This window comes from Lutra lutra, chromosome 1 (assembly GCF_902655055.1).
Source record: "Lutra lutra chromosome 1, mLutLut1.2, whole genome shotgun sequence".
Lineage (NCBI taxonomy): Eukaryota > Metazoa > Chordata > Mammalia > Carnivora > Mustelidae > Lutra > Lutra lutra.
Window position 1 is genome coordinate 170,763,059 of NC_062278.1, and position 26,581 is coordinate 170,789,639.

At 43.5% G+C, this 26,581-nt stretch overlaps 1 protein-coding gene across 2 annotated transcripts in view; it reads left to right on the forward strand.

The window, feature by feature from the left end:
• Nucleotides 1–26,581, forward strand: part of SEC13 (SEC13 homolog, nuclear pore and COPII coat complex component) — a 37,885-nt gene continuing 11,304 nt past the window's right edge. The window contains exons 1-9 of one of the 2 annotated variants that reach the window (XM_047744822.1): nt 1–142; nt 2,809–2,853; nt 10,678–10,764; nt 10,866–10,981; nt 13,633–13,784; nt 14,383–14,516; nt 24,543–24,676; nt 25,107–25,230; nt 26,109–26,255. In XM_047744822.1, coding sequence (XP_047600778.1) covers nt 140–142; nt 2,809–2,853; nt 10,678–10,764; nt 10,866–10,981; nt 13,633–13,784; nt 14,383–14,516; nt 24,543–24,676; nt 25,107–25,230; nt 26,109–26,255 — 942 coding nt within the window. In that variant the 5' untranslated portion in view covers nt 1–139. The remainder of the gene's footprint in view (nt 143–2,808; nt 2,854–10,677; nt 10,765–10,865; nt 10,982–13,632; nt 13,785–14,382; nt 14,517–24,542; nt 24,677–25,106; nt 25,231–26,108; nt 26,256–26,581) is intronic. The other variant, XM_047744829.1, reaches the window with a different exon arrangement.

The following is a 26,581-nucleotide window of genomic DNA, read 5'->3' on the forward strand; positions in this document are numbered from 1 at the left end:
TGCGAACGGACCGCGTTGCTACCCGGACGCTCCAGCGCCACGGCCGGACCGCCCACCAGCCCGGCGCCGGAAGTGAGCTGTTTGGGGGCGCCGCCGGGAGCTGCCACGTCCGAGAGCAGGAGCTGCTGTGTTCGCAGCCATGGTGAGTGTGGGGACCGGGGACGCGGCCCTCTCCCGGGTTCCTTGACCCTGCCAAGGTTCAAGCCCGGGGCTGGGGCCATTCAGGTTCCCTCCGCCGGTTTGGGTTTTGCGGGGTTCTGGCCTTGCCCCTCGGAACCTTTCGGAATGGGAGGCCGGAGGGAGGAACCTCTTGGAACTCTGCGGGCCACGCCGCTGCCGCGTCTCTCACTCCTTTTCTTCCTCTTCCCCCAGCAATTGAAAACAAAACCCAGAACATCGTACGAGCTAGTGTATCCCGAGCCCTTAGTAAGTTCTAGACGTTGTTCATAATCTCAGCCTGCTAACAGCCCCGCAAAATAGGTGCTTCTGTTATCGACACTTTACAAATGAGGAAGCTTGAGCTTCGGAGAGGTGAAGTCTCTTACACTACTAGTTAAGTGGCAGAGCTGAGATTCGAACCCATGTAACCACTCCCTTCTACCACCTACCACCTCTCCCACCGGAGATATATGTGGACATAGATGTAGGGCTCCGAAGTTGATGGGCAGTTCTAGACACTGATGTAAGGATGAGCTAAATTACTCTCTGAAGGTAGGGACTCGGGTTTTAAATCTCTGCAGTATGCAGTGTACAGTCATTCCACATTTACTCATTGAGTGAATGCCTGAACGGTAACGAATGAATAAAAGTGCGTCGCTGGAGCCTGGCACAGAGTGGGGGGTTCAGGTATCCAGTGTGCTCAGGAAAATGGGTGTGCCTGGGGTTCTGAGGGAACTTGGCTGAACCAGAAGTCAGGACACTGGGTTTAGTTCTTGCCCTACAGGGTTTGAGATTACTAATCTCTTGAGGCCCCTGATTCTTCAGCTGCTGAGTAGAATCTCTTGTGCTCTGATACTCAGCTCTCTCCCTAAATGAAATTTTAACTCTTCAACGAATTCTGCGGAGCTGAATTGTTTTAAGGGCTGCCTCTTACTACTTAACAAGGACCAGACCACCTAAGGTGCTTAGGAAGGAGGATTTTTTTAGAAAGGAGCTTTTAAAAAAATAAATAAAAACATTTGTTCAGAATTATTATTATTTGTTCACCATCCCGGCTGGTGGGTGAGAGTGGCTAAAAATACATGCTTGTTATGCTTAAGGCCCTTTGGTGACCTCATGAAACTACTAGGAAACTTCTCTTCCTTACTGTCCTTAGCCCTCAGCCTTTGATTTAGGGAATTCAGTGTAACAGCTACTTTATGTTCCAGATAGGCAGCCTATTTGAGTGGAAAGCTTTGTGAGCTGGGAATTAACAGGTGGGGGCTCTTTTTCCAGCTCCGCCTGTAACCACCTCTGTGATTTCAAGTGCTCCCTCCTTTCTGGACTCCTTCGGTTCCTTAGTTATCAGACTGCTCCAATTAATTCTGCCCTTTGCCCTTCCCAGTGCACATGTGAAAGCACTTTGTAACCCAGACAGCTTGGCAAGAGTAGGAGACGCTTCTCTTTCTTACTTGCCTCTGCAGATGTTGAAGGCCTGCTTATTAGAGAGTCTTGAATTTAATGTGCTTACTTGATAAATACCTTTGAACTGCTTTGCACCTGTATACCTCCAGTGTCCACCTTTCTGAAAAGTCAAGTCAGACTTTATACCTGCAGGGCTTGTGCTGGAAAAAGATGAAATGGGGAAAGTGATAAAAAATACCAGTTCCAAACTGAAACCTCCCTTTCAACCTTTTTCTATCCCTGGAAGCAAAGTAAAACTATTTTTATTCGTTTACTTATTCATTCAGGAAGCCGTCACTGGGTTCCTTTTGGTTGCAAAGCACTGTGCAAGGTGATTTGAAAAGTTTCAATACTGTGGATGATACAGACCCTCGGTCCAAGGAGCTCACCTTCTGGTTGTGAGAACAAAGGGTATAAAGTGTTGTAGACGTTCAGTGCTTCATATATTCAGAGGAGTCCAGCTGGTTGGAGAATCTGGGAATCTTCAAGAAGGGGGGCATAATTTGAGCTGGACCTCAGAGAATGAGTGGGAGAGTGATGACCATGACATCTGTGTTCCAGCCCCATGAGCTGCTCAATCCTGGATCCCAGTAGATGACAGCCTAGGATCTGTCATAGGTGGTGGACCAGAGAGCAGTCTACCTTGAATCATTTCTCCATGTGTTGGGTATTAACTCTCATATGCCCCAAACTGCCTGTGAGATCAGAAGCTCTGTGATCCAGGAAGGGAACAACAGCCATAGATCCCCCAGTGTCCCTCTTCACCCTCAGAGTGGTGAAGACTGGTTGCCATTCTCCCCTCTTTGCTCATGTTACTCCCTCTGCTTGGACTGTAATTTTTTCCCCGTGTGCCACTTGGCAAATTCCTCCTCATCTAAGCCCCAGTTCATGTCTACCACCATCAGCTCCTCAGGTGGCTATAGTACATGTAAACTGCTGTTAAAGTACTTACCTTTCCATGGTAGAGTTACTTATGTACAAGATTTTCGGGGGGGGGGGGGGCAAGAACACTTATTTGTATCTATATCTCTAGTCTCTGGCACGGTGCTTAGCAAAAAGAAGGTACTTAAAGTAAATGTTTAATGAGTGAACAAACAAATGCAGTCAAGAACCTTGATAATGAATGGTAGTTTTAATAAAAAAAAAATAAGATGATTGCATTCTAACTGCCATCTGTTCATTCACCAACCGTATCTTTGGTTCTAGGTGTCAGTAATTAACACTGTGGACACCTCCCATGAGGACATGATTGTAAGTATTCTTTTTTTTTTTTTAAATTTAATTTTTTTTTTAAGTGTTCCAAGATTCATTGTTTATGCACCACACCCAGTGCTCCATGCAATATGTGCCCTCCTTAATACCCACCACCAGCCTCACCCATCCCCTCACTCATCACCCAACCCCCTCCCCTCCAAAACCCTCAATTTTTTTCTCAGAATCCACAGTCTCTCATGCTTTGTCTCACCCTCCGCTTTATCCCAATTCACTTTTCCTTTCCTTCTCCTAATGTCCTCCATGTTATTCCTTACGCTCCACTAGTAAGTGAAACCATATGATAATTGACTCTCTCTGCTTGACTTATTTCACTCAGCATAATCTCCTCCAGTCCCATCCATGTTGATACAGAAGTTGGGTATTCATCCTTTCTGATGGCTGCTTAATATTCCATTGCATGTATGGACCGTATCTTCTTTGTCCATTCGTCTGTTGAAGGACATCTTGGCTCTTTTCCACAGTTTGGTGATTGTGGCCATTGCTGCTATGAACATTGGGGTACATATGACCCTTCTTTTCACTACATCTGTATCTTTGGGTAAATACCCAGTAGCGCAATTGCAGGGTCATAGGGTAGCTCTATTTTTAATTTTTTGAGGAATTTCCATACTGTTTTTCAAAGTGGCTGTACCAACTTGTATCACAGTGTAAGAGGGTTCCCCTTTCTCCACATCCTCTCCAATACTTGTTCCTGTCCTGTTAATTTTCGCCATTCTAACTGGTGTAAGGTGGTATCTCCATTCAAATTTTGATTTGAATCTCCCTGATGGCTAATGATGATGAACATTTTTTCATGTGTCTGTCAGCCATTTGTATGTCTTTTTTGGAGAAGTGTCTGTTCATGTCTTTTTCCTATTTTTTGATGTGACTATCTGTTTTTTGGGTGTTGAGTTTGAGGAGTTCTTTATAGATCTTGGGTATCAGCCCTTTGTCTGTAGTGTCATTTGCAAATATCTTCTCCCATTCTGTGGGTTGCCTCTTTGTTTTGTTGACTGTTTCTTTTGTTGTGCAGATGCTTTTTATCTTCATGAGGTCCCAAAAGTTCATTTTCGCTTTTGTTTCCTTGCCTTTGGAGACATATCTTGAAAGAAGTTGCAGTGGCCAGTGTCGAAGAAGTTACTGCCTGTGTTCTCCTCTAGGATTTTGATAGATTCCTGCCTCACATTGAGGTTTTTAAACCATTTTGAGTTTATCTTGTATGGTGTAAGAGAATGTAAGAGAATGGTCGAGTTTCAATGGTCCAGTTTTCCCAGAACCATTTATTAAAGAGACTTGTCTTTTTTCCACTGGATATTTTTTCCTGCTTTGTCAAAGATTATTTGACGTTAGAGTTGAGGGTCCATATCTGGACTCTCTACTCTGTTCCATTGGTCTATGTGTCTGTTTTTGTGCCAGTACCATGCTGTCTTGGTGATCACAGCTTTGTAGTAAAGCTTGAAATCAGACAATGTGATGCCCCCAGCTTTTTCTTTTTCAACATTTCCTTAGCGATTTGGGGTCTTTTCTGGTTCCATACAAATTTTAGGATTATTTGTTCTACCACTTTGAAAAATGTCAGTGGAATTTTGATCAGGATGGCATTGAAAGTATAGATTGCTCTGGGCAGTATAGACATTTTAACAATGTTTATTCTTCCAATCCATGAGTCTGGAATGCTTTTCCACCTTTTTGTGTCTTCAATTTCTTTAATGAGTGTTCTGTAGTTCCTCGAGTACATATCCTTTACCTCTTTGGTTAGGTTTATTCTGCGGTATTTTATGGTTCTTGGTGCTATAGTAAATGGAATCGATTCTCTAATTTCCCTTTCTATATTTTCATTGTTAGTGTATAAGAAAGCAACTAACTTCTGTGCATTGATTTTGCATCCTGCCCCATTACTGAATTGCTGTATGAGTTCTAGTAGTTTGGAGGTAGAGTCTTTTGGGTTTTCCATTTAAGTATCATGTCATCTATGATTAGAGAGTTTGACTTCTTTGCCAATTTGAATACCTTTTATTTCTTTTTGTTGTCTGATTGCTGTTGCTAGGGCTTCCTGTACTATGTTGAGCAACAGTGGCAGGAGTGGGCATCATTATCGTGTTCCTGATCTCAATGGGAACACTGTCAGTTTTTCCCCATTGAGAATGATATTCACTTTGGGTTTTTCATAGATAGATTTTATGAAGTTGAGGAATGTTCCCTATATCCCTATACTTTGAAGAGTTTTAATGAGGAACAGATGCTGTATTTTGTCAAAAGCTGTTTCTGCATCAATTGAGAGGACCGTGTGGTTCTTCTCTTACTGATCTGTTCTGTCACATTGATTGATTTTCAAATGTTGAACCACCCTTGCATCCCAGGGATAAATCCCACCTCGTAATGGTGGATAATCTTTTTAATGTATTTTGGATCCTATTAACTAAGTTCTTGTTGAGAATCTTAGCATCCATATTCATCAAGGATATTGGTCTGAAATTCTCCTTTTTGATGGGATCTTTGCCTGGTTTGAGGATCGAGGCAATGCTGCCTTCATAGAAAGAACCTGGAAGTTCTCCTTCTGTTTCTAATTTTTGAAACAGCTTCAGGAAAATAGGTGTTATTTCTTCTTTGAATGTTTGGTGGAATTCCCCAGGGAATCCTTCAGGTCCTGGACTCTTTTTTTTTTGGAGGTTTTTGATCACTGCTTCGATCTCGTTACTAGATATTGGTCTATTCAGGTTGTCAGTTTCTTCCTGTTTCAGTCTGGGAAGTTTATAGGTTTCCAGGAATGCAGCCATTTCTTCTAGGTTCCTTAACTTACTGGCATATAACTGTTGATGATAATTTCTGATAATTGTTTCTATTTCCTTGGTGTTAGTTGTGATCTCTCCCCTTTCATTCATAATTTTATTAATTTGGGTCCTCTCTCTTTTCTTTTGAATTAGTTTAGACAGTGGTTTATTGATCTTATTGATTCTTTCAAAGAACCAGCTTTTAGTTTCGTTGGTGTGTTCTACTGTATCTTTAGTTTCTAACTCATTGATCTCTGCTCTAAATTATTTCCCTTCTTGTTCATGGGGTTGGCTTAATTTGTTGTTGATCTTCCAGTTCTTTAAGGTGTAAAGAGAGCTGGTGTATGTGGGATTTTTCAGTTTTTTTGAGTGAGGCTTGGATGGCTATGTATTCTCCCCTTAGGACCACCTTTGCCGTATCCGATAGGTTTTGGACCGAAGTGTCTTCATTCTCATTGGTTTCCATGAATTGTTTAAGTTCTTCTTTGATTTCCTGGTTAATCCAAATATTATTAAACAGGGTGGTCTTTAGCTTCCAAGTGTTTGAATTCCTTCCAAACTTTTTATTGTGCTTGAATTCCAGTTTCAAAGTGTTGTGATCTGAGAACATGCAGGGAATAATCTCAGTCTTTTGGTGTGGGTTGAGCCCTGATTTGTGACCCAATATGTGGTCTGTTCTGGAGAAAGTTCCATGTGCACTCAAGAAGAATGAGTATTCTGTTTTAGGGTGGAATGTTCTGTATATATCTATGAGGTCCATCTGGTTCAATGTGTCATTCAAAGCTCTTGTTTCTTTATTGATTTTCTGCTTAGATGATCTGCTAATTGCTCAGAGTGGTGTATTAAAATCCCCTACAATTAATGTATTCATATCAATATGACTCTTTATTTTGATTGACAGTTTGCTTATGTAGTTGGCTGCTCCCATGTTGGGGGCATAAATATTTATAATTGTAAATTTGTAATTCTTGGTGGATAGACCCTTTAAGAATGATATAGTGTCCTTCTGTATCTGACTACAGTCTTTAGCTTAAAATCTGATTTATCTGGTATGAGAATAACTACCCCAGCTTTCTTTTGAGGCCCATTGGCATGAAAGATGGTTTCCCATTCCTTCACTTCCAGTCTGGAAGTATCTTTAGATTCTTGTATCTCTTGTAGACAGTATATGGACGGGTCCTGTCTTCTTATCAAGTCTGTAACACTATGCCGTTTAATGGGAGCATTTAGGCCGTTCACGTTGAGAGTGATTATTGAAAGATAAGTTTTTATTGCTATCATGTTGCCTGTGAAGTCTTTGTTTCTATAGATTGTCTCTGAAAATTTCTGTTCTACGTCACTCATGGGTTCTTCTTTTATAGAAGAACTAAACCCAGTGTCCTGACTTCTGGTTCAGCCAAGTTCCCTCAGAACCCCAGGCACACCCATTTTCCTGAGCACACTGGATACCTGAACCCCCCACTCTGTGCCAGGCTCCAGCGACGCACTTTTATTCATTCGTTACCGTTCAGGCATTCACTCAATGAGTAAATGTGGAATGACTGTACACTGCATACTGCAGAGATTTAAAACCCGAGTCCCTACCTTCAGAGAGTAATTTAGCTCATCCTTACATCAGTGTCTAGAACTGCCCATCAACTTCGGAGCCCTACATCTATGTCCACATATATCTCCGGTGGGAGAGGTGGTAGGTGGTAGAAGGGAGTGGTTACATGGGTTCGAATCTCAGCTCTGCCACTTAACTAGTAGTGTAAGAGACTTCACCTCTCCGAAGCTCAAGCTTCCTCATTTGTAAAGTGTCGATAACAGAAGCACCTATTTTGCGGGGCTGTTAGCAGGCTGAGATTATGAACAACGTCTAGAACTTACTAAGGGCTCGGGATACACTAGCTCGTACGATGTTCTGGGTTTTGTTTTCAATTGCTGGGGGAAGAGGAAGAAAAGGAGTGAGAGACGCGGCAGCGGCGTGGCCCGCAGAGTTCCAAGAGGTTCCTCCCTCCGGCCTCCCATTCCCGAAAGGTTCCGAGGGGCAAGGCCAGAACCCCGCAAAACCCAAATCGGCGGAGGGAACCTGAATGGCCCCAGCCCGGGGCTTGAACCTTGGCACGGTCAGTATTTCTTGTAGTCCCACCTTGGTGGTCGCATAATCTTTTAAACCTTGCCAGTCTTGGAAGCTCTCTCTCTTTCCATCCATTCTGAATTTCAGCCTTGCTGGATAAAGTATTCTTGGCTGCATGTTCTTCTCATTTAGTGCCCTGAATATGTCTTGCCAGCCCCTTCTGTCTTGCCAGGTTTCTGTGGACAGGTCTGACATTATTCTGATGGTCCTTCCTCTGTACTAAGGAATCTCTTCCCCCTAGCTGCCCTTAAAACATCCTCTCTGAATTTATATCTCATGAATTTTACAATTATGTCTCTTTCTAGACTTGTTGATCTTGGAGGGTGTCCTCTTTGCCTCTAGGACACGAAGACTTATTCCATTCCCCAGGTTGGGGAAATTTTCATCTAATATTTGTTCAGCTATATCTTCTAGTCTTCTTTCTTTCTCCTCCCCCTCAGGGATCCCAATAATTCTGATATTGGAACGTTTTTTGGCGTCCTTTATTTCCCTAATTCTGTTTTCATGTTATCTAAGCTGTTTGTTCCAGACCTCCTCCTAATCCTTCTTTTCTATCAGATAGTATTCTAGATCGCTAATTTGAAATTCTGGATCTTCTGCCTCATTTACCCTAGCTGTTAGAGTATTTAGATTAGATTGGATCTCATTGATAGCATTTTTAAGTTCTGCCAGATCAGATCTCATTTCTGCCCTTAGAGATTCTATGTTACCACTAATGGTCTTCTCCAACCTAGTCATTGGCTGGATAATTGTTACCCTGAATTCCATTTCTGACATATTATTTATGCCCATATCCAATAGTTCTGTGGCAGAGGGCACAGTCTCTGAATTTTTCCTCTCTTGGGTGTTCCTCCTCCTAGTCATTTTGGAGAGAGGTGGTTGAGGGATGTATAGCTAAATATATCCACCATGATCCAGTCAAGGTGCACCTCTCCACTGATTATCTTCTGCCACCATAGAGATCCAGAAGTGTATAATCTTTCATCTCAGGCTGATCTCATGGGCGTTCAGAGTGTTCTGGTAGATATTTAGCTCAATTCAGGGGACCAGTTGAAACAGGGCCTTGTACTTTTCTGCCATCTTGCCTCTCCTCCCAATTGTAAGTATTCCTTTAGCCTTCCCTTACATACTATAGATGTGGGCATTTCAGTGCAGGGCGAGCATTTCTGTTGATCATTCCTGAATCCAGTATGGCTTTGCACCCTTGAGTCAGGCTGTAGCCTCGGCATATGGTCAGTCTCCCAGCAGTGCCTGCCATGTTGGCAGGGCTATGGCACTCTGGTCACTCTCTGGTGGGAGGAACCTAGGAATGGTTTATAGCTCAAGGCCCTCAGTCTTCAGGCCAACAAAGTAACCTGTTCTGGGGTGGAGGCTAAGCTGGTGTGAAAGTTTGACAACTGCCTTCCCCGTGCTGCCACTGCTTAACCCCTTCGGAAAGGGGGTTGAAGGAAGAAAGAATGGGAAAATGACTCAGTACAAGGCCAGAGAGCAAGCACAGTGAAAGCCCAAAACAGAGCCAGATAGGACCACCACAGATAGTGGGCCAGGCAAAGCCCTTTGAACCAGAAGTCATTAACTCAGGGTGTTTCCTGAGAGACAAACACAGGGCAGTATCGGAGGACAGAGCTGTGGGAGAAGGTCCACAGGTTAAAGTCTCCAGCAGCAAAGATGCAGACTGTGCTTCATGCAGGGCCAGGCAATCCAGGCAGACTTTGAGCAAGTCTCTCTGGTCAGTCAGCTTACAGTATTTCATCTCAGGGCTCCTGCCTACCAGCGGATGCTTTTCATCTTCTGATAGGTTGCCTGGTCTCACAGTTGTATATGTTTCCTGACTGCAGTCATTTAACCACATCTTTTTGGAGACAGTGTGGTACCTTGGGTATGAAAATCCAATCTGAGACTGCCTAGCCCATTTCTTAACTCTTCTGAGCTAGCCTTGATTTCCTCACAGCTAAAATGGGAAAAATAACATGTATGCTACCTACTTGTATAGTTTGGGTTTGAGAAACAGATGAGGCAAAATAGCAATGGCTGGTGTCTGCATGTTCACTGTCAGACCCCATGCCCTACCCTTTTCATTCAGTGTCTCATTGAACCTTCATAGCAACCCCTAAAGCATATGCCACCATTGGCTATGGTGATAGCCATAGTGGTAGCCATAATGATGCCACCATTAGCCCCATTTAAAGAGAAGGAAACTGAGGTTCAAGGAAATCAATGTAATTTTTTCTGAACAACGGGTAAGGTCAGGAGATGTATTTAAATATTTAAAGGACTATCCCCTTCTTCCTCCCGAAGTGTGTGATAGCACTCTGCAGAAGTACCTGAGAAGTCTAAACACTTAGACTTCAGTGGGACAGCAGGCATTGCAGCTCAGAGGAAAAAGACGAGAGCTGTAGGCAGGGACCAGCCCTAGGATTGCATGGCCAGTCAGAATCGAGAAGGTTGATTCATCAGTGGTGGAACTATTGACATTTAAGGCATGGGTGGAGAGTCTGGGGTTCTAGGCATACTACTAGGAAAAAGGTCTAGTAAAAATCCAGGAACAAAGGTCCACAAAGGATCTAGGGCCATGGGTGGGGGAAGGAGCCATAATGTCTGAATAGAAAGAACCTTGTGTCTAGGCCAGATATGCATTATGGAGGATCTCACTAGGGCCCTACAGGTACTCAGAGGCTACTCCTTTGTGTCACCATCAGCCCTGGGTTTTGGGGCTGAGCTGAAACTCTAGGCATCTTCCACAGTAGCCTACAGAGCATCAGAACATGGTGGGGCCTGAGGATGGAAGAAGAAAAGGGAGGCTAGCAACCACTGTTTTGTCTCCCAATGTTTTGTCTTCCAATCCTACAGAATAGGATTGGAAACTGATTCCCCTCTCTATGTAGAGGGTCTGAAAGCAGCTAGGATGGGGGGGTTTTTTGTCCCTTTCAGAATGACATTCCCGTCAGAGAAATGGAATTTGGAGATGCTAGCTTGTTGCCTGAAAATGATGCTTCTTTGAGGTTAGATTATTATCAGGTAAACTCTGGTCCATACTAAATTCTGTCCTAGTGACTATGCCACCCCACCTCACCCACCCTCCCAGCCTGCAGTCTTCTCAAGCTGTCCTCCCTTTGCAGCACGATGCCCAGATGGACTACTATGGCACCCGCCTAGCAACCTGCTCATCAGACAGGTCTGTCAAAATCTTCGATGTGCGAAATGGAGGACAGATCCTCATTGCCGACCTCAGGGGGTGAGTCCAGCCAAGTCTGGGTGAGGTCTCAGAATGATTGGGCTTCTCAGACCCAGATCAGAGGAGCTCCACAGTGCATTTAGCAGAGAGGACACCCCTCCTACCCCCGCCAGTCCCAGCCAAGCAGCTGTCCTCAGCATACATTCCAGGCTGATGGATCCAGGAATGAATCCTAACTTTGCTTCCCAAAAACCCACCAGAAGACCTTGGGTAAGAGTCAGTCTACATAGCTCTCAAAGGCTTTATCTGCTAACCCTCAAAATAGGCAGTTGCTGCCTCCTTCCAGGTAGAGCCTGTTCACAGCATGCTTTCGGTAGCTATTGCTACTTTTAAAAGTGGGAAATAACTTTTTCGTTGTTGTTTTTAAAGATTTTATTTTTTTATTTGACAGAGATCACAAGTAGGCAGGGGGGCGGGGAGCAGGCTCCCCGCTGAGCAGAGAGCCCAATGCGGGGCTCAATCCCAGGACCCTGGGATCATGCCCTGAGCCGGAGGCAGAGGCTTAACCTACTGAGCCACCCAGGCACCCGTTGTTGTTTTTTTTTTTAAGTTTAGCCAACCTGATCTAAAGTGTTACTAAAGGCAGTAATGTAAGAATGATGTTAATGTAATCAAAGAATAATATTAATGTAAGAATGCATTAGTAATTACATAAGTCCTATAATTTTGCCTATTTGCGTGCCACAGCAGATACTCAGTGAATATTTACAAATGTTTTATTTCCCCTCTCCCTACCAAGATTCTTGAGATCCTGGCTCATTTTTATGGCTACACCTATACTGTTTTCCCTCAGTCCACTGCCTTCCAGATAAATAGGAGTTCTTAACCTGGAATCCACAGATTCCCAACGGTTCTGTGGTTAGAATTTAGGGGCTGGTGAACTAGGGCTGAGAAAAAAAATCACTTCTTTATTATCAGTGACTCAGATATTTAGCATTTCTTTCAATGATGGATGTAGGCTAGAAACCACAGTAGTATTCAGAGCATCTGTAACTTTGTTACCAGTAGAAGACACAGCTATTTTCATATCACATTCCACTTCTAGCTGTCTCAAAATAGCACTTAGGCTTATCACTACTTTGAATTGAGAGTGGTTATTGGACCTGCCACTAGAGTTTATTAGTTAATGTGCTAACAGAAGTACATGTGTCCCTATATAATAAATCCATCTTTAACATTTTATCAGTGTATTTCATTATAATTGGGTTTCCTTTATAATCCTAGCTGTGTGTGTTGTATCCATTATTCTGGGTAGGGACCAAAGCCTTCAGCAGACTGCACAGGAGAAATTATGAACCCTGATGAGTAGGAGCTCAGTACACATTAACTGAATTAAGGCATAACTAAGTAGCCACTTAGGGAAAGGGGTATAGAAGTTCCCGTCTTCCTGAATGTCAAAAATGGAGTGACTAAGGGGTCAGATAAACTGCTTTCCCTGGCTGTGCAGAGAGCTGCCTACTGCTGGCACTGGCAGAGGTGGTCACATCCGCTGTCACTCGGTGCTTTCAGTCCTGTTTTTCTTACACTGAAAAGATGTGCAATATTAGAGGGATAAAATTCACACCCCCTTCTTTCTTTCTTTTTTTTCTTTCTTTCTTTTTTCTTTTTTTTTTTTTTTTTTTTTTTGCCTCAGTTAAAACTACGCTAGTTATAGGACATTTTCATCTCCTCACAGTTTCCTTTGTGGCTCCTTTGTGAGGCCTAGGAATTGTCCCAGCCAGAGGGAGACAGGCACTTTGCGTGTGTGCAGCCCTGGGTTGGAGGAGTGAACAGGGAACAGCAATACCAGCTGACAGGCATGAATGGTTTTTTCTTTTCTTGTGCCCAGCACTATTCCAGGCTTTTTACCTGAGTTATCACCTATATTTCCCCTCCTGAGCACACCAAAAACGTTGCTGATATTTCCATTAGGAAACTAAGCCATAGGAAGGACATGGCCCTTGCCTAAAGTCAAAAAGCTAGAGTGAATGGGGAGTGAGGGTGAATGAGCCTGGGCTGTACACACCCCTCTGCTGTGTACTTGGTGCCCAGCCCTTGCCTGGACCTGAGAGGTGGCCCCAGTACTGAGACCAGCACCAGGTACGTGCTCAAATAAAACTCCAGGTGAATGCATAAAGATCAGAAGAGCAGAGGAGAGGCATGCCCTTGAACAAATTAAAAGAATAGTGGCAAATGTGAAACAGATAGTGCTTGCTCAAAAAGTTAACCATCTGGAAGGATAAGTAGCAATTCACTCTACAGATACTTCCTGAGCACTTGTGGGGGTAAACCCTGAATTGATCGGTGCACAGATGAATGAATAGTCTGAGAGGCTTTTCCTGAAGATGGCTGATGTAGGTGGTTCTGGCTGCATTGTGGGTCAAGGTGGAGAGGGTTCTGTCTGGTCAGGACAGAGAGGCTGACTTGGAGTCCTGAATTGTTTTCAAAGCCTCTGGGACCTCTGGGCCTCAGGATCTTCAGTGCCCAACAAAGGTCCCTTTTGGCAGTGACTTCATATAGCTCTCCCTTAAGAAATCCTCAGGCAGCTCTTTCCCGAGATACTGTATTTGCCTACCAAGAAAGCCATTCACTTTGGTGCAAAGTAGTGGGTGGCAGAGCACTGTAGGTTCCTGTGACCCATCTGACCAGCCTCTGACCCTCTCCCCTTGTAGTCACGAGGGTCCTGTGTGGCAAGTGGCCTGGGCCCACCCCATGTATGGCAACATCCTGGCATCCTGCTCCTATGACCGGAAAGTCATTATCTGGAAGGAGGAGAATGGCACCTGGGAGAAGACGCATGAGCACACAGGACACGACTCCTCAGGTACAGTGTGGTAGGGGCAGTTGGATGGGGCTTTGTACCCTGGCTGACGCTCCCACGCCCTTTCCCTTGTGATGCTCCTTGTTTGTCCCTTGGGTTTGGTTGGCTTTTCTGCTGTCTGTCCACAGCAGACATAAGGCCCTAAGACCTAAAACAAGTCTAAAGCAAAATAAGAAAAGGAAAAAAAAATGCAGTGAGGTTCTTTTTGTGGTTTTTTTTTTAAATTTTATTTATTTTATGTACTGGCCTTTATTCTTAGATTATTGTCTACTCTACTTTTTTTCCTAGTTTTAGTAATTTATTTTTATTAACATATGATGTAATACTGGTTTCAGGTATGTATTATGATTCACTATTTCTGTCCATTACTCCATGCTCATCACATTAAGCATACTATTGGTCCCCTTTATCTGTTTCACCTCACCGTACTTTTTGTTAAGGTAGACTGTAGTTTACAAAATTACGATATTTGTAGGTGATGGGTTTTTAGAATCTTCTTATCTTCCTCCTAGTGGTCCCTGCAATTTTACTTTAAAAATATAGTAAAACGGTAAACCTGGGAAATCAAAGTCTGCTAACTATGCCTCCCTCCTTCCTGCAGTAAACTCCGTGTGCTGGGCCCCCCATGACTATGGCCTAATACTGGCCTGCGGGAGCTCAGATGGGGCCATCTCCCTACTGACGTACACCGGGGAGGGCCAGTGGGAAGTGAAGAAAATCAACAACGCTCACACAGTAAGTCCAAACCTTGCCTGTGTGTGGAGGGTAGCTCTGCTACTTTGCTGTGTGTCTCCTGGAGACTCCCTAGAGAGGTTGGCAAGAATAGCATCACTGCTGTGCAGGGGACTGGGGAGGCAGTGATGCTCAGACATGCTTGGAGGGTCAGTTTCAAGCCTCCTTAGCTCTGAAGCCAGACAGACACTGCATGCAGGGAGACCTCCTCATTCAGCCCAGGGCAGGGAATTGGCACAGGTTCCTCCTTGAAGGCGCCCAAGTCGGAGAGGGTCAGGGCCTTAGCAAGGTGGCAGCAGTAGCCTGTGTCCCTGCTACCTTTGCTATGGGCATCTCAAGTTGACATGCTTGCAGTGGTCATTGGGCCCCCCAGAACTGAGTGGTGTTATAAAGGGCATCATAGGAATACAGTCCCTTGCACTTATAGTCATTAGATGTTGAAATAGTCAAGAAAGCACCATGGATGGTGCGGAAATATCTCACAGTACTTGAGCCCCCACTGTGTGTCATGTAATCCTCACAAATGTCTATAAATGAAAGAAGAAAATATGAAATGTACAGACTTGCAAGGTAAGTAGTCCTGTTTCCGATTTATGATGAGACAGATGAGGTTCAGAAAAAGTAAATGACTTAGATAAGGTCCTGTACCGGCATTAGAATTCAGAATCTGTGTGCTTTCTCACTGGACAACACTTCCAGCTTTGGTGGCCCCAAATACTTCTGAAACCTACCCAGATGGAAACTTAGTAGCTCCCAAGCTTGACACTATACTTGTGAATTTCTCAAATTCAGGGGATCCACTCAGATTTCCATCTGCTGACTAACTTGCAAAAGTGAATAGGCTGAGAGGCTTCTGGGAAGATTCTGGGGAATGGCATCACAGCTTTTCAGTCTTTCCTCATCTCTGTAAAAACCAGCAGAGCAGCTGGATAGCACAACCAAAACCTCAGAAACATTTACAGCAAAACTAGGTAATAAGATATCTCCACAAACTCCAAAATAGAAGCAGAGAGGAATAAACCTGCAACAACCACAAGATTGCATTGTAATGGTATCTGAGCAGGAGGGAGCAACAGGGTGCCTTCTAACAGACTTGAGAAGGGGAGTACTGCCGAAATAGCCAGTGAGGCGTCACTAGAAAGCATAGCTGGCCAGTGTTTCGTTTTGTTAGGTTTTTACTTATCTATCAGAGAGAGAGAGAGGCAGGCAGAGGGAGAAGCAGGCTCCCTGCTGAGCAAAGGGCCCAATGCGGGACTCGATCCCAGGACCCTGAGATCATGACTGAGCTGAAGGCCGATGCTTAACCAACCGAGCCACCCAGGTGTCCCGTAGCCGGCCAGTTTAAGAACAGCAGCTGAAACTAGGAAAAGTTTGGGGGTTTCTTTTGTTTTTAACCTTTTTTTTTTTTTTGATACACAATTGACTTACATAGAATTCACGCTTTTTAAAGTATACAATTCTGTAGGGTTTAGTATATTCACAAAGTTATGCAACTATCAACTGCTCATTTTCAGAACTTTTTCAACACCCAAAAAGAATCCTCATTAGCAGTCACTATGCATGGTAAATGAGCACTGGCTTCAACTTCACGTCGCCAGCTGCATTAGTCCCTAACAAGAGAGTCAGTCTGTCCTTTGAAGCTTTAAGGTCAGGCAAGTTTGTAGATGGCATCTTCCACTAGAAGTCTGTTTCATCTATGTTGAAAATCTGTTGTTTAGTGCAGCCGCCTTCATTCATGATCTCACCAGATCTCCTGGAGCACTTGCTGCAGCTTCTGCACCAACACTGGCTGCTTCGCTTGCTCTTTTCTGTCACGGAGATGGCTTCTCTCCTTCACCCTCGTGAACCACCTCTGCCAGCTTCACACTTCTCTTCTGCAGCTTCCGCACCTCTCTTTGCCTTCACAGAATGACAGAGTTAGGACCTTGCTCTCCTTAGCTCCAAGAGAATGTTGTGGCTGGTAGTATCTTCTCTCCAGACCTCTAAAAAACCTCCATATCAGCATTCAGGTTGTTAGACTTTCTTATCATTTGTGTGTTCACTGGAATAGAGCTTTTCATTTCCCTCAAGAACTTTTCCTTTGCATTCACAACTTGGCTGTTCGATGGAAGAGGCCTAGCTTTTTTGGTCTGTCTCAGTTTATGACCTATCTTTCTCGCTAAGCTAAATAATTTCTAGCTTTTGATTTAAAGTGAGAGATGTGGTACTCTTCCTTTTACTTGAACACTTAGAGCCCATTGTAGGATTATTAATTGGCCTAATTTCAATATTGTGTTTTAGGGAATAGGGAGACTGAAGGAGTGGGCGAGAGATGGGGGGACAGTCAGTCAGTGGAGCAGTCAAAACACCCATTTATCAAATAAGCTTGCCATTTTATATGGGCATAATTTATGGCAGCCCAAAACAATTGCACTAGTAACATCAAAGATTGCTGATCACCATATAATGAATATAATCATGAAAAAACTTGAAATATTGTGAGAATTAACAAAATGTGGCAGAGTCAAAGTAAGCAAATGCTGTTGGGAAAATGGCATCAATAGACATGTTTGATACAGCGTTGCCACACCTTCAGTCTGTAAAAGAGTAACCGAAGTTCGATGAAGTGAAGCACACTTGAATGAAGTATGCCTGTATATGGCCTTTTGTAACTGGCTTCTTTCACTTAATATGTTTTCAGGCTTCATGTCGTAGTATGTATTAGTATTTGATACATTTTTATGGCTGTATGGTAGTCTAGCTTGTGAATTTACATATTTTGTTGAGCCATTTATAAGTTAATGGACATCTTCAGCCATTATGAATAATGCTGCTATGAAGATTCATGTATTTTTCTGAGTATATGTTTTTTAAGATTTTATTCATTTGTTTATTTGACACAGAGAGAGACAGCAAGAGAGGGAACACAAGCAGGGGGAAGGGAACACAAATAGGGGAAGTGGGAGAGGGAGAAGCAGGCTACCCGCAGAGCAGGGAGCCTGATGTGGGGCTCGATCCTGGGACCCTGGGATCCTGACCTGAGCCAAAGGCAGATGCTTAACAACTGAGCCACCCCGGCACCCCTGTGAACGTATGTTTTTCATTTTCTTGGGTATATACCTTGGAGTGGAATTACTAAGTCAGGGACGCCCGGGTGGTTCATTCAGTTAAGCATCTGCCTTGGGCTCAGGTCATGATCTCAAAGTCCTGGGATCAAGCCCCACATTAGGGTCCCCATTCAGCAGAGGATCTGCTTCTCCCTCTCCTTCTGCCTCCTCCCCCCTGCTCATGTTCTCGCTCTCTCTCTTTTAAATAAATAAATAAAATCTTTAAAAAAAAAAAATTAAGTCAGATGGAAAGTCTCTAACTTTTTGAGGTACCACTAAACTTTTCCAAGTTAACTGTACCATTCCACATGGCTTCCAGCAATGTATAAGGGTTTCAATTTCTCCACATCCTTGCCAACTCTTAACATCTTTTTTTTGTTGTCATTCTAGCCATTCGGGTATTTGTGAAGTGGTACTTCATTGTGGCTTCAATTTTTACATTTCTTTAATGACTAATGTTGGGCACATTTTCACATGCTTACTGGCTATCTATATTATATTTGAAGAACTCACCAGGAGGGGTTTTATACTATATTATACCAGGTAAGTGCAAGCTGCCCAGCCTAAGAAGGATTAAAGGGTCTTGTAGAGATCTGACCCTCATAATACGCTAAGTCTCGCTTCCACGACAGGGCCTCTTGTGAGGAATAACTAAAAGCATGTCTAAAAGCATGGAGTTTTTTCTGTTCATCCTTTTTAAGATTCCACATATAAGTGAGATCATACGGTATTTGTCTTTCTCAACTTTATTTCATTTAGCATAATGCCCTCAAGGTCCATCCATGTTGAGGTGCCAGAGTAGCTCAGTTGGTTAAGTGTCTGCCTTGGGCTCCATCAGAATCCAGGGTCCTAGGATCTAGTCCTGCATTGGGCTCCCTACTTAGCAAGGTGGCTGCTTCTCCTTATCCCTTTGCCCCACCCCCTTGCTCGTGCATGCGCATGCACGTGCGTTTTCTCTCTCTCTTTCTCCCTCTCTCCCCCTCTCTTTTTCTATCTCAGATAAAATCTTTGGAAAGGGGGTGTCCATGTCGTTGCAGATGGCACAATTTCATTATTTGTGGTTGAATAATATTCCTGTGTGTGTGTATCACATTTTCTTTTTTTTATTCTTCCATCGGTGGGCACTTAGGTTGCTTCCATGTCTTAGCTATTATAAATAATGTGCAGGGAACATAGGGGTGCAGATACTGAATTAGTGTTTTTATTTTCTTTGGATAAATACCCAGGAGTGGAATTGCTGGATCATTTGGTATATCTATTCTTAATTTTTTGAGGAAGCTCCATACTATTTTTCATAATGGCTGTACCAGTTTACACTCCCAGCAGCAGTTCCTGAGGGTTCCCTTTTTTCCCCATATATTCAGCAACACTTGTTATTTCTTGTCTTTTTGATACCATCATTCTGACCGGTATGAGGTGATAGCTTATTGTGGTTTTGATGTGCATTTGGTTAGTGACGCTGAGCATCTTTTCATGTGTCTGTTCATCATCAGTATGTCTTTGGGAAAATGTGTATTCAGGTCCTTTGCCCATTTTTTTTTTTTAAGATTTATTTGTCAGAGAGAGTGTAAAAGCAGGGGGAACGGGAGGCAGAGGGAGAAGCAGGCTCCATGCTAAGCAAGGAGCCCCAGTGTGGAACTTGATCCCAGGACCCTGGGATCATGACCTGAGCCAGAGGCAGACGCTTAACCAACTGAGCCACCCAGACATCCACCTCTCCCCATTTTTAATCAGATGATTTATTTGGGGGTTGAGTTGCCAGAGTTCTTCATGGCCCCACAGAATGAATTTGGAAGAATTCATTCCTTTTTTTAATTTTTGGAATAGTTTGAGAAGGCAGGTGTTCATTCTTTAAATGCTTGGTAGAGAGTCACCTGAGTGGAGCATGCAGCTCTTGATCTCGGGGTTGTGAGTTTGAACCCCACATTGGGTGTAGACGTTACTTAAAATCTTTTTTTAAATAAAATAAGTGGTAGAATTCACCCATGAAGCCATCTAGTCCTGGACTTTTGTTGAAGTCTTTTGATTACCAGTTCAATTTCATTACTAGTAACTGATCTGTTTAGATTTTGTTTCTTCATTCAGTTTTGGAACACAGTATGTTTCTAGGAATTCATTTCTTTAGGTGGTTGAATTTGTTGGCATATAACTTTTTTTTTTTTTTTTTTTTTTTTTAGAAATTGAAGATATTTATTTATTTGACAGAGAGATCACAAGTAGGCAGAGAGGCAGGCAGAGAGAGAGGAAGGGAAGCAGGCTCCCTGCTGTGCAGACAGCCCGATGCAGGGCTTGATCCCAGGACCCCGGGATCATGACCCGAGCCGAAGGCAGCGGCTTAACCCACTGAGCCACCCAGGCGCCCCGGCATATAACTTTTCATAGTAGTCTCATAATCCTGTGTATTTCCATGGTGTAGGTTGTGATTTCTCCATTTTCATTTTTTATTTGATTTGAGTCCTGCCTTGATGAGTCTGGCCAAAGATTTATCAATTTTTTTTGTCTTTTGGAAGACAGCGCTCTTTCACTGATCTTTTGTCTTGTTTCAGTCTCTATTTCTTTTCTGATCTTTATTATTTCCTTCCTTGTACTACTTTTGGGCTTTGTTGTTCTTTTTCTAGTTCCTTTAGATGTAAGGTTAGATTGAGGTTTTTCTTGTTTCTCGAGGTAGACCTGTATCACAAAAAATTTCCCTCTTAGAATTCCTTTTGCTGTATCCCACAGATTGTGAACCATTGTGTTTCCATTTTCATTTTTCACCAGGTATCTTTATTTCTTCTTTGATTTCTTCATTGACCCATTGGCTGGTTAGTAGCATGTTGTTTAGTCTTCATGTATTTATATTTTTTCAACTTTTTAAAATTAATCTCTTTATCATGATGTAATGCCCTTTTTTGTCTCTTCTTATAGTCTTTGTTTTAAAGTCTATTCTTAGGGTGCCTGGGTGGCTCAGTCAGTTAAACCCCCAACTCTTTTTTTTTTTTTTTTTTTAAGATTTTATTCATCCACTTGACAGAGAGAGATCATAAGCAGGCAGAGAGGCAGTCAGAGAGAGAGGAGGAAGCAGGCTCCCCGCTGAGCAGAGAGCCCGATGCGGGGCTCGATCCCAGGACCCCGAGATCATGACCTGAGCCGAAGCCAGTGGCTTAACCCACTGAGCCACCTAGGCGCCCCAAGCCCCCAACTCTTGATCAGCTCATGTCTTCATCTCAGGGTCGTGAGTTCAAGCCCCACATTGGGCTCCTCACTGTGCATGGAGCTTTTAAAAAAAAAAAATCTACTCTGTCTGACCTAACCACTGCTACCCCCCAGCTTTTTTTCCACCCCTCCATTTGCAGGGAATATCTTACTCCAATTCCTTTAGTTTGTCTTTATGTGTCTTTAGGTGTGAAGTGAATCTCTTCTAGGCAGCATATAGATGGGTCTTGTTTTTTCATCCAGTCACCCTTTGTCTTTTGATTGGAACATTTAAACCATTTACATTTAAAATAATTATTGACAGTATGTACTTAATGCCATTTTTATTAATTGTTCTCTGACTGCTTTGTAGTTCCTTTCTGTTCCTTTTTCATTTTTTTTCTGGTTTGATGACTTTCTTTAGTGGTATCCTTGCTTTATGATTACCGGGAGGCTTACCTTTATTTATAACATATTTAAAACAGTCTCTTTGAAGTTGATAATAACTTCTGTATGAATGCATTTTTATCTCCACCCACATTTTACTTTTCTGAGGTCAAATTTTGCATCTTTTATCTTGTGTATCTTAACTAATTATTGTAGTTAAAGTTGTTTTGTTTTTTGTTTTTTTAAAGATCTTATTTATTCATTTGATAGAGACACAGTGAGAGAGGGAACACAGGTAGGGGGAGTGGGAGAGGAAGAAGTAGACTTCCCATCAAGCAGGGAGCCCAATGCGGGGCTCAGTCCCAGAACCCTGGGCTTATGACCTGAGCCAAAGGCAGACACCTAACAACTGAGCCACCCAGGCACCCCAGTTATAGCTGTTTTTACCACTTTGTCTTCTGACCTTCATAGTAGCTTGATGTGTGATTGATCCAATACCTTTACTTTATATTTACCTTAATTGGTAAGTTTTCGACTTCCATGTGTTTTCTTTTTACTAACAAGCCCTTTCTTTTCAATTTACAGATGACCCTTTAGCATTTCTTATAAGGCAAACTTTAGTGGTCATGATTTTCCATTAGTGTTTGCTTGTCTGGAAAACTCTCCAATTCTGAATAACTTCCCTCAGTAGAGTACTCTTGGCTGGAAGTTTTTTCTTTTAGCACTTTGAGACATGTTTGTTATCGTGATTGTAGTGGTAGTTTCATAGGGTATACCTAGGTGTGTCAGAGCCCATCATATTTTGTAGTTTATGAGCAGTGAATGTTAGTAATGCCTCAAAGCTGTTCTTAGAAATTTAATTTTGGAGTAGAAAGAACATAGTCTGTTACTGCTCTGCAGGAACTCAAGGACTGTTGTTTCCATTAGCCATTCCTGAGGTATCTGCTAGAGAATAAGCTTCAGACAACAAAATGACTAAGAAGATATCAAATACAGTTAACTGTAGAGAACTAAGACTAAATGAGGGTTATAAGGCAGAGTATAGGATGTACTGGCCATATGCTCTGTTAAGGTAGCAGGCCACTGATCAAAAAGTGGGCACAGCGCACTGAGTGGCCCAGTTGGTTAGCATCAGGAGTCTTGATTTTCAGTTTAGGTCATGATCTCAGGGTGATGAGATTGAGCCCTACATCGGGCTCTGTGCTCAGCAGAGTCTGCTTGAGATTCTCTCTCTCGCTTTTGCCCCACTTGCATGTACTAAATAAATAAATAAAGTGTGTGTGTGTGTGTGTGTGTGTGTGTGTGTGGTGTGTGTGTATGTGTGTGTGTGTGTGTGTGTGTGTGTGTGTAACACCCAGATACCGTAATTCTTGAAGTGGCTAACCTTAGGTCTGAGGCCGAATATGTACAAGATGAGCCTGGAACATTTTGTCATATCCAGCAGAAATGATCAAAGACATACTTTGACATACCAGCGTTATTGAAGGAGCCAGTTTGAACACACACTGCAGTTTAGGTGTCAGAAATTTTTAATGAAAATAATTGCAGTGAACTGAAATCCAAAAAATAACTTAAGTCTATGAGTTCATAGTGATACGTAAGAGAGTGGATCAGGGGGGCACCTGGGTGGCTCAGTGGGTTAAGCCTCTGCCTTTGGCTCAGGTCATAATCTCAGGGTCCTCAGATCGAGCCCCATATCAGGCTCTCTGCTCAGCAGTGAGCCTCCTTCCCCCTCTCTCTCTGCCTCCCTCTTTGCCTACTTGTGATTTCTCTCTGTCAAATAAATAAATAAAACTTAAAAAAAAAAAAAGAGGTCACCTGGGTGCCTCAGTGGGTTAAGCCACTGCCTTCGGCTCAGGTCATGATCTCAGGGTCCTGGGATCGAGTCCCGCATTGGGCTCTCTGTTCAACAGGGAGCCTGCTTCCCTCTCTCTCTCTCTCTCTCTCTGCCTGCCTCTCTGTCAAATAAATAAATAAAATCTTAATAAAAAAAAATTTAAAAAATTTAAAAAAAAAAAGAGTGGATCAGGGGCACCTGGGTGGCTCAGTCAGTTAAGCATCTGCCTTCAGCTCAGGTCCTGTTCCCAGGGTCTTGGGATCAAGCCCCGCGTTGGGCTCTCTGCTCAGTGGGGTGTCTGCTTCCCCTCTCCCCGTCCCTTGGCTTGTGTTCTCTCTCACTTTCTCTCTCTCTCTCAAATAAATAATCTTTTAAAAAATAAAAGAATCAGGGGCGCCTGGGTGGCTCAGTGGGTTAAAGCCTCTGCCTTCGGCTCAGGTCATGATCCCAGGGTCCTGGGATTGAGCCCCACATCGGGCTCTCTGCTCAGCAGGGAGCCTGCTTCCTCTTCTCTCTGACTACCTCTCTGCCTACTTGTAATATCTGTCAAATAAAATCTTAAAAAAAAAAAAAGAATCAGTCACCCTTAAAGAATGGCAGGGAACCAGTTCATAAAATGTGAAGCATTTATCCTGCCTTTCCTCCCTGACCTGTACCTATGGGGAGCCAAATATTAATGAGGGGAATTCTCTGTCTAGATTTATTATAATAATGAAGAAATGAATGCAGTATCACCATTTTGTAATGTCAAGTGACTTAAAAGAGGCGTAAATTGTTGACAGGTGCTATCAACATAAAAAGACAACCTGACATTATTTGCCACCCAATGAAAAAATACTTTATTGCCTGTAATCTTAACAAAGGGGTCGACTTGAGTCTGATCCAGTCTGGGATCCAGCTGACAATTTCAGGAACTCAAAGGAATTCAGAGGTCTGAGTATGAAATAGCAAATCAGCCTGAGAGTCTGTAGGTCAGAGACTGGTCTTTCTTCAACAAAAAAAATTGTAAGGGGGGAAAAAATACAGAGGGGGAATCTAAAATAATGAGATGTAAAAAGACTTAAAACAGTTGAAATGGCAAGACTAACTGTAGTACCTCAGGATGCATATTTGGGTGACAAAACTATAGAGAAAAAGGAAGGAATCAGAAGTCAGGAAAATAGTACCGAGGAGGAAGGGCTGTGATTCAGATGGGATATGATGACAGGCCTTCTTGGGTAAGTAGCAACTTGATAATCTTGAACTGGTAGTGGTTACAGGAGTGCTTTAGAGTAATTCATTAAACTTTGCCTCCCTTCATGTTTTTGAAAATGTTCTGTTTCTTAAATTCCTGGGAGTCCCTAACTCCTACTTTAAACATATATTGCTGAAAAATACATGCACTGGTAGGACTCCTTGAAGAGCTAAGCCTTAATTCATCAAAACAGCTGTCCTACATAATCCTGTCCCAGGACTTGAAGGGGAAATACACTGCAGCTTTGGGTCTGCAGAAGCATTGCTCTGTTGCAAGGCAAAAGGGCAGTCACCCCCACCCCCTCTTTACAGATTGGCTGCAATGCCGTCAGTTGGGCCCCTGCTGTTGTACCTGGAAGCCTAATAGACCAGCCATCAGGGCAGAAGCCCAACTACATCAAGAAGTTTGCATCAGGCGGCTGTGACAACCTCATCAAACTGTGGAAGTAAGTGGGGTTGCTGGACTTATGCCCAAGGGGACACTTCTTACCTACTACCTACCCTACTACCTACTGTGACTCAGCCACAGTTCCCAAGAAACAGGATCACCTTTTCCCATCCTGCCCATAGAATACTGTTTTTAGTATGTCAGAGGACACCCTTTAAAAACAACTTGGCCTTGCTCAAACACTTTAATTCTTCACCTAATTCCCAGCCGCCGGAGCCATTGGCTGTGGGGGAACAGAGCATTTCTTAGAAGAGTCTTTTATAGCTGGGGAACTGAGTAAAAATCTGCAAGGTTAATGAATGAAATCAGAAAGATGGAATAGCTTTTTGGCCCCTGCAGAGCCCACAGGGTGGGGGTATAGTGGAGGTGTGGGAAACACAGCTGGGCTGCTACCTACTGCTGCATTCTCCTTTTGTCTCTCCCATTAGGGAGGAGGAGGACGGCCAGTGGAAGGAGGAACAGAAGCTAGAAGCGCACAGTGACTGGGTTCGAGATGTGGCCTGGGCCCCCTCCATTGGCCTGCCCACCAGCACCATCGCCAGTTGCTCCCAGGTCAGCTCAGATCCATGAGAGCCTCCCGTGTTGTATAATCTCTTAGTAAGTCCCATCAAACCTTACAGTCCCCCTAAGGTAAAGTCTAAAAAGGTAAGTGCAGGGCAACAGGCACCTTGGGACCAGTGCAAGTAGGAGAGTGCTTTGGAGGTAGGTCATCCTATACCAAAGGCTTGATCAGAAGGCACAAGGGGGTTGCCTCTACCAAGCCATGAGGTAGGCCAAACTCAGGACCAATTTCCCCTCCTCAGTATTATGCACCTGGGGATTAGAGCTACCCAGGTGCATCCTGAGAGTGTTCCCAAGCAGGGACCAGGAGCAGTCAGAAGTTCTAGGATCTTGGGCTTACCTACCTATTCACTCTTCACAGACAGATCACAAAGGAAAGACAAGGACAAGCCTTTACTTCTATGCTAACCCCACCATAGACAAAGGTTAGCCAGGCTTCATTTGAACCTGTTAAGTTTGGTTCTGAATTTGAGAAAGACTTTTTCACCATGTCTCCTCTCGTTCTCTGTCTTTGGTTTATAGACAGCTATACCTATTTGGTTGAGAAAATCAGAGCCAGAGGGAGCCCAAAACAAGGAGGTAACTTGGCAGACATGAGGCAAACCCAGAGAAAATTTTAGAGTTAGCAATATGAGCACGAGAACCTGGGAGACTCGATCCATGTGAAATGTGCTCCTGGGGTAAAGGGATAATGCTGGGCTAGAAATTGGCTATCAGAGCTATCCACACCTAAGAGTGCTTTGGCTGTGCGTTGGGCTGAATCCCTCACCCCATTCCTGCATAAGTCCAATATGGCTTTAGATGGAGAGGATATCCCCAGCTCAAGATCCCTGCCTTACCTGCCCTTATTCTAGCCTGTCTTTTCCCAGGATGGTCGTGTGTTCATCTGGACTTGTGATGACACCTCAGGCAATACATGGTCACCCAAACTGTTGCACAAGTTCAATGACGTTGTGTGGCATGTGAGCTGGTCCATCACAGCCAACATCCTGGCTGTCTCGGGCGGAGACAATAAGGTACACTCCATTTCCATGATGTGGTGGACAAGGCCCTGTTTGTGTTTACTGTGCCCACTTCTAGTGCAGTTGGATTCTCCATGTAATGACAGGCTTGGAAGGAGCCTTAATGAGGACAGTGTTTAGAGCACATCCCATAATTACATCATTAAATCTTAATCCCCAGCCCCAAGGTTCGTCTGTCCCCCTTTTACAAATAGGAAAGAAGCTGACAGTGGTAGGTAGACTTGGATAGGGGTCACAAAGCTCTTAGGTGACAGAGTCCATAATCGGCCTGAGTTAATCCAAAGGCCACTGCCCTGGTCGTCCATCGCCTTAACCATCCG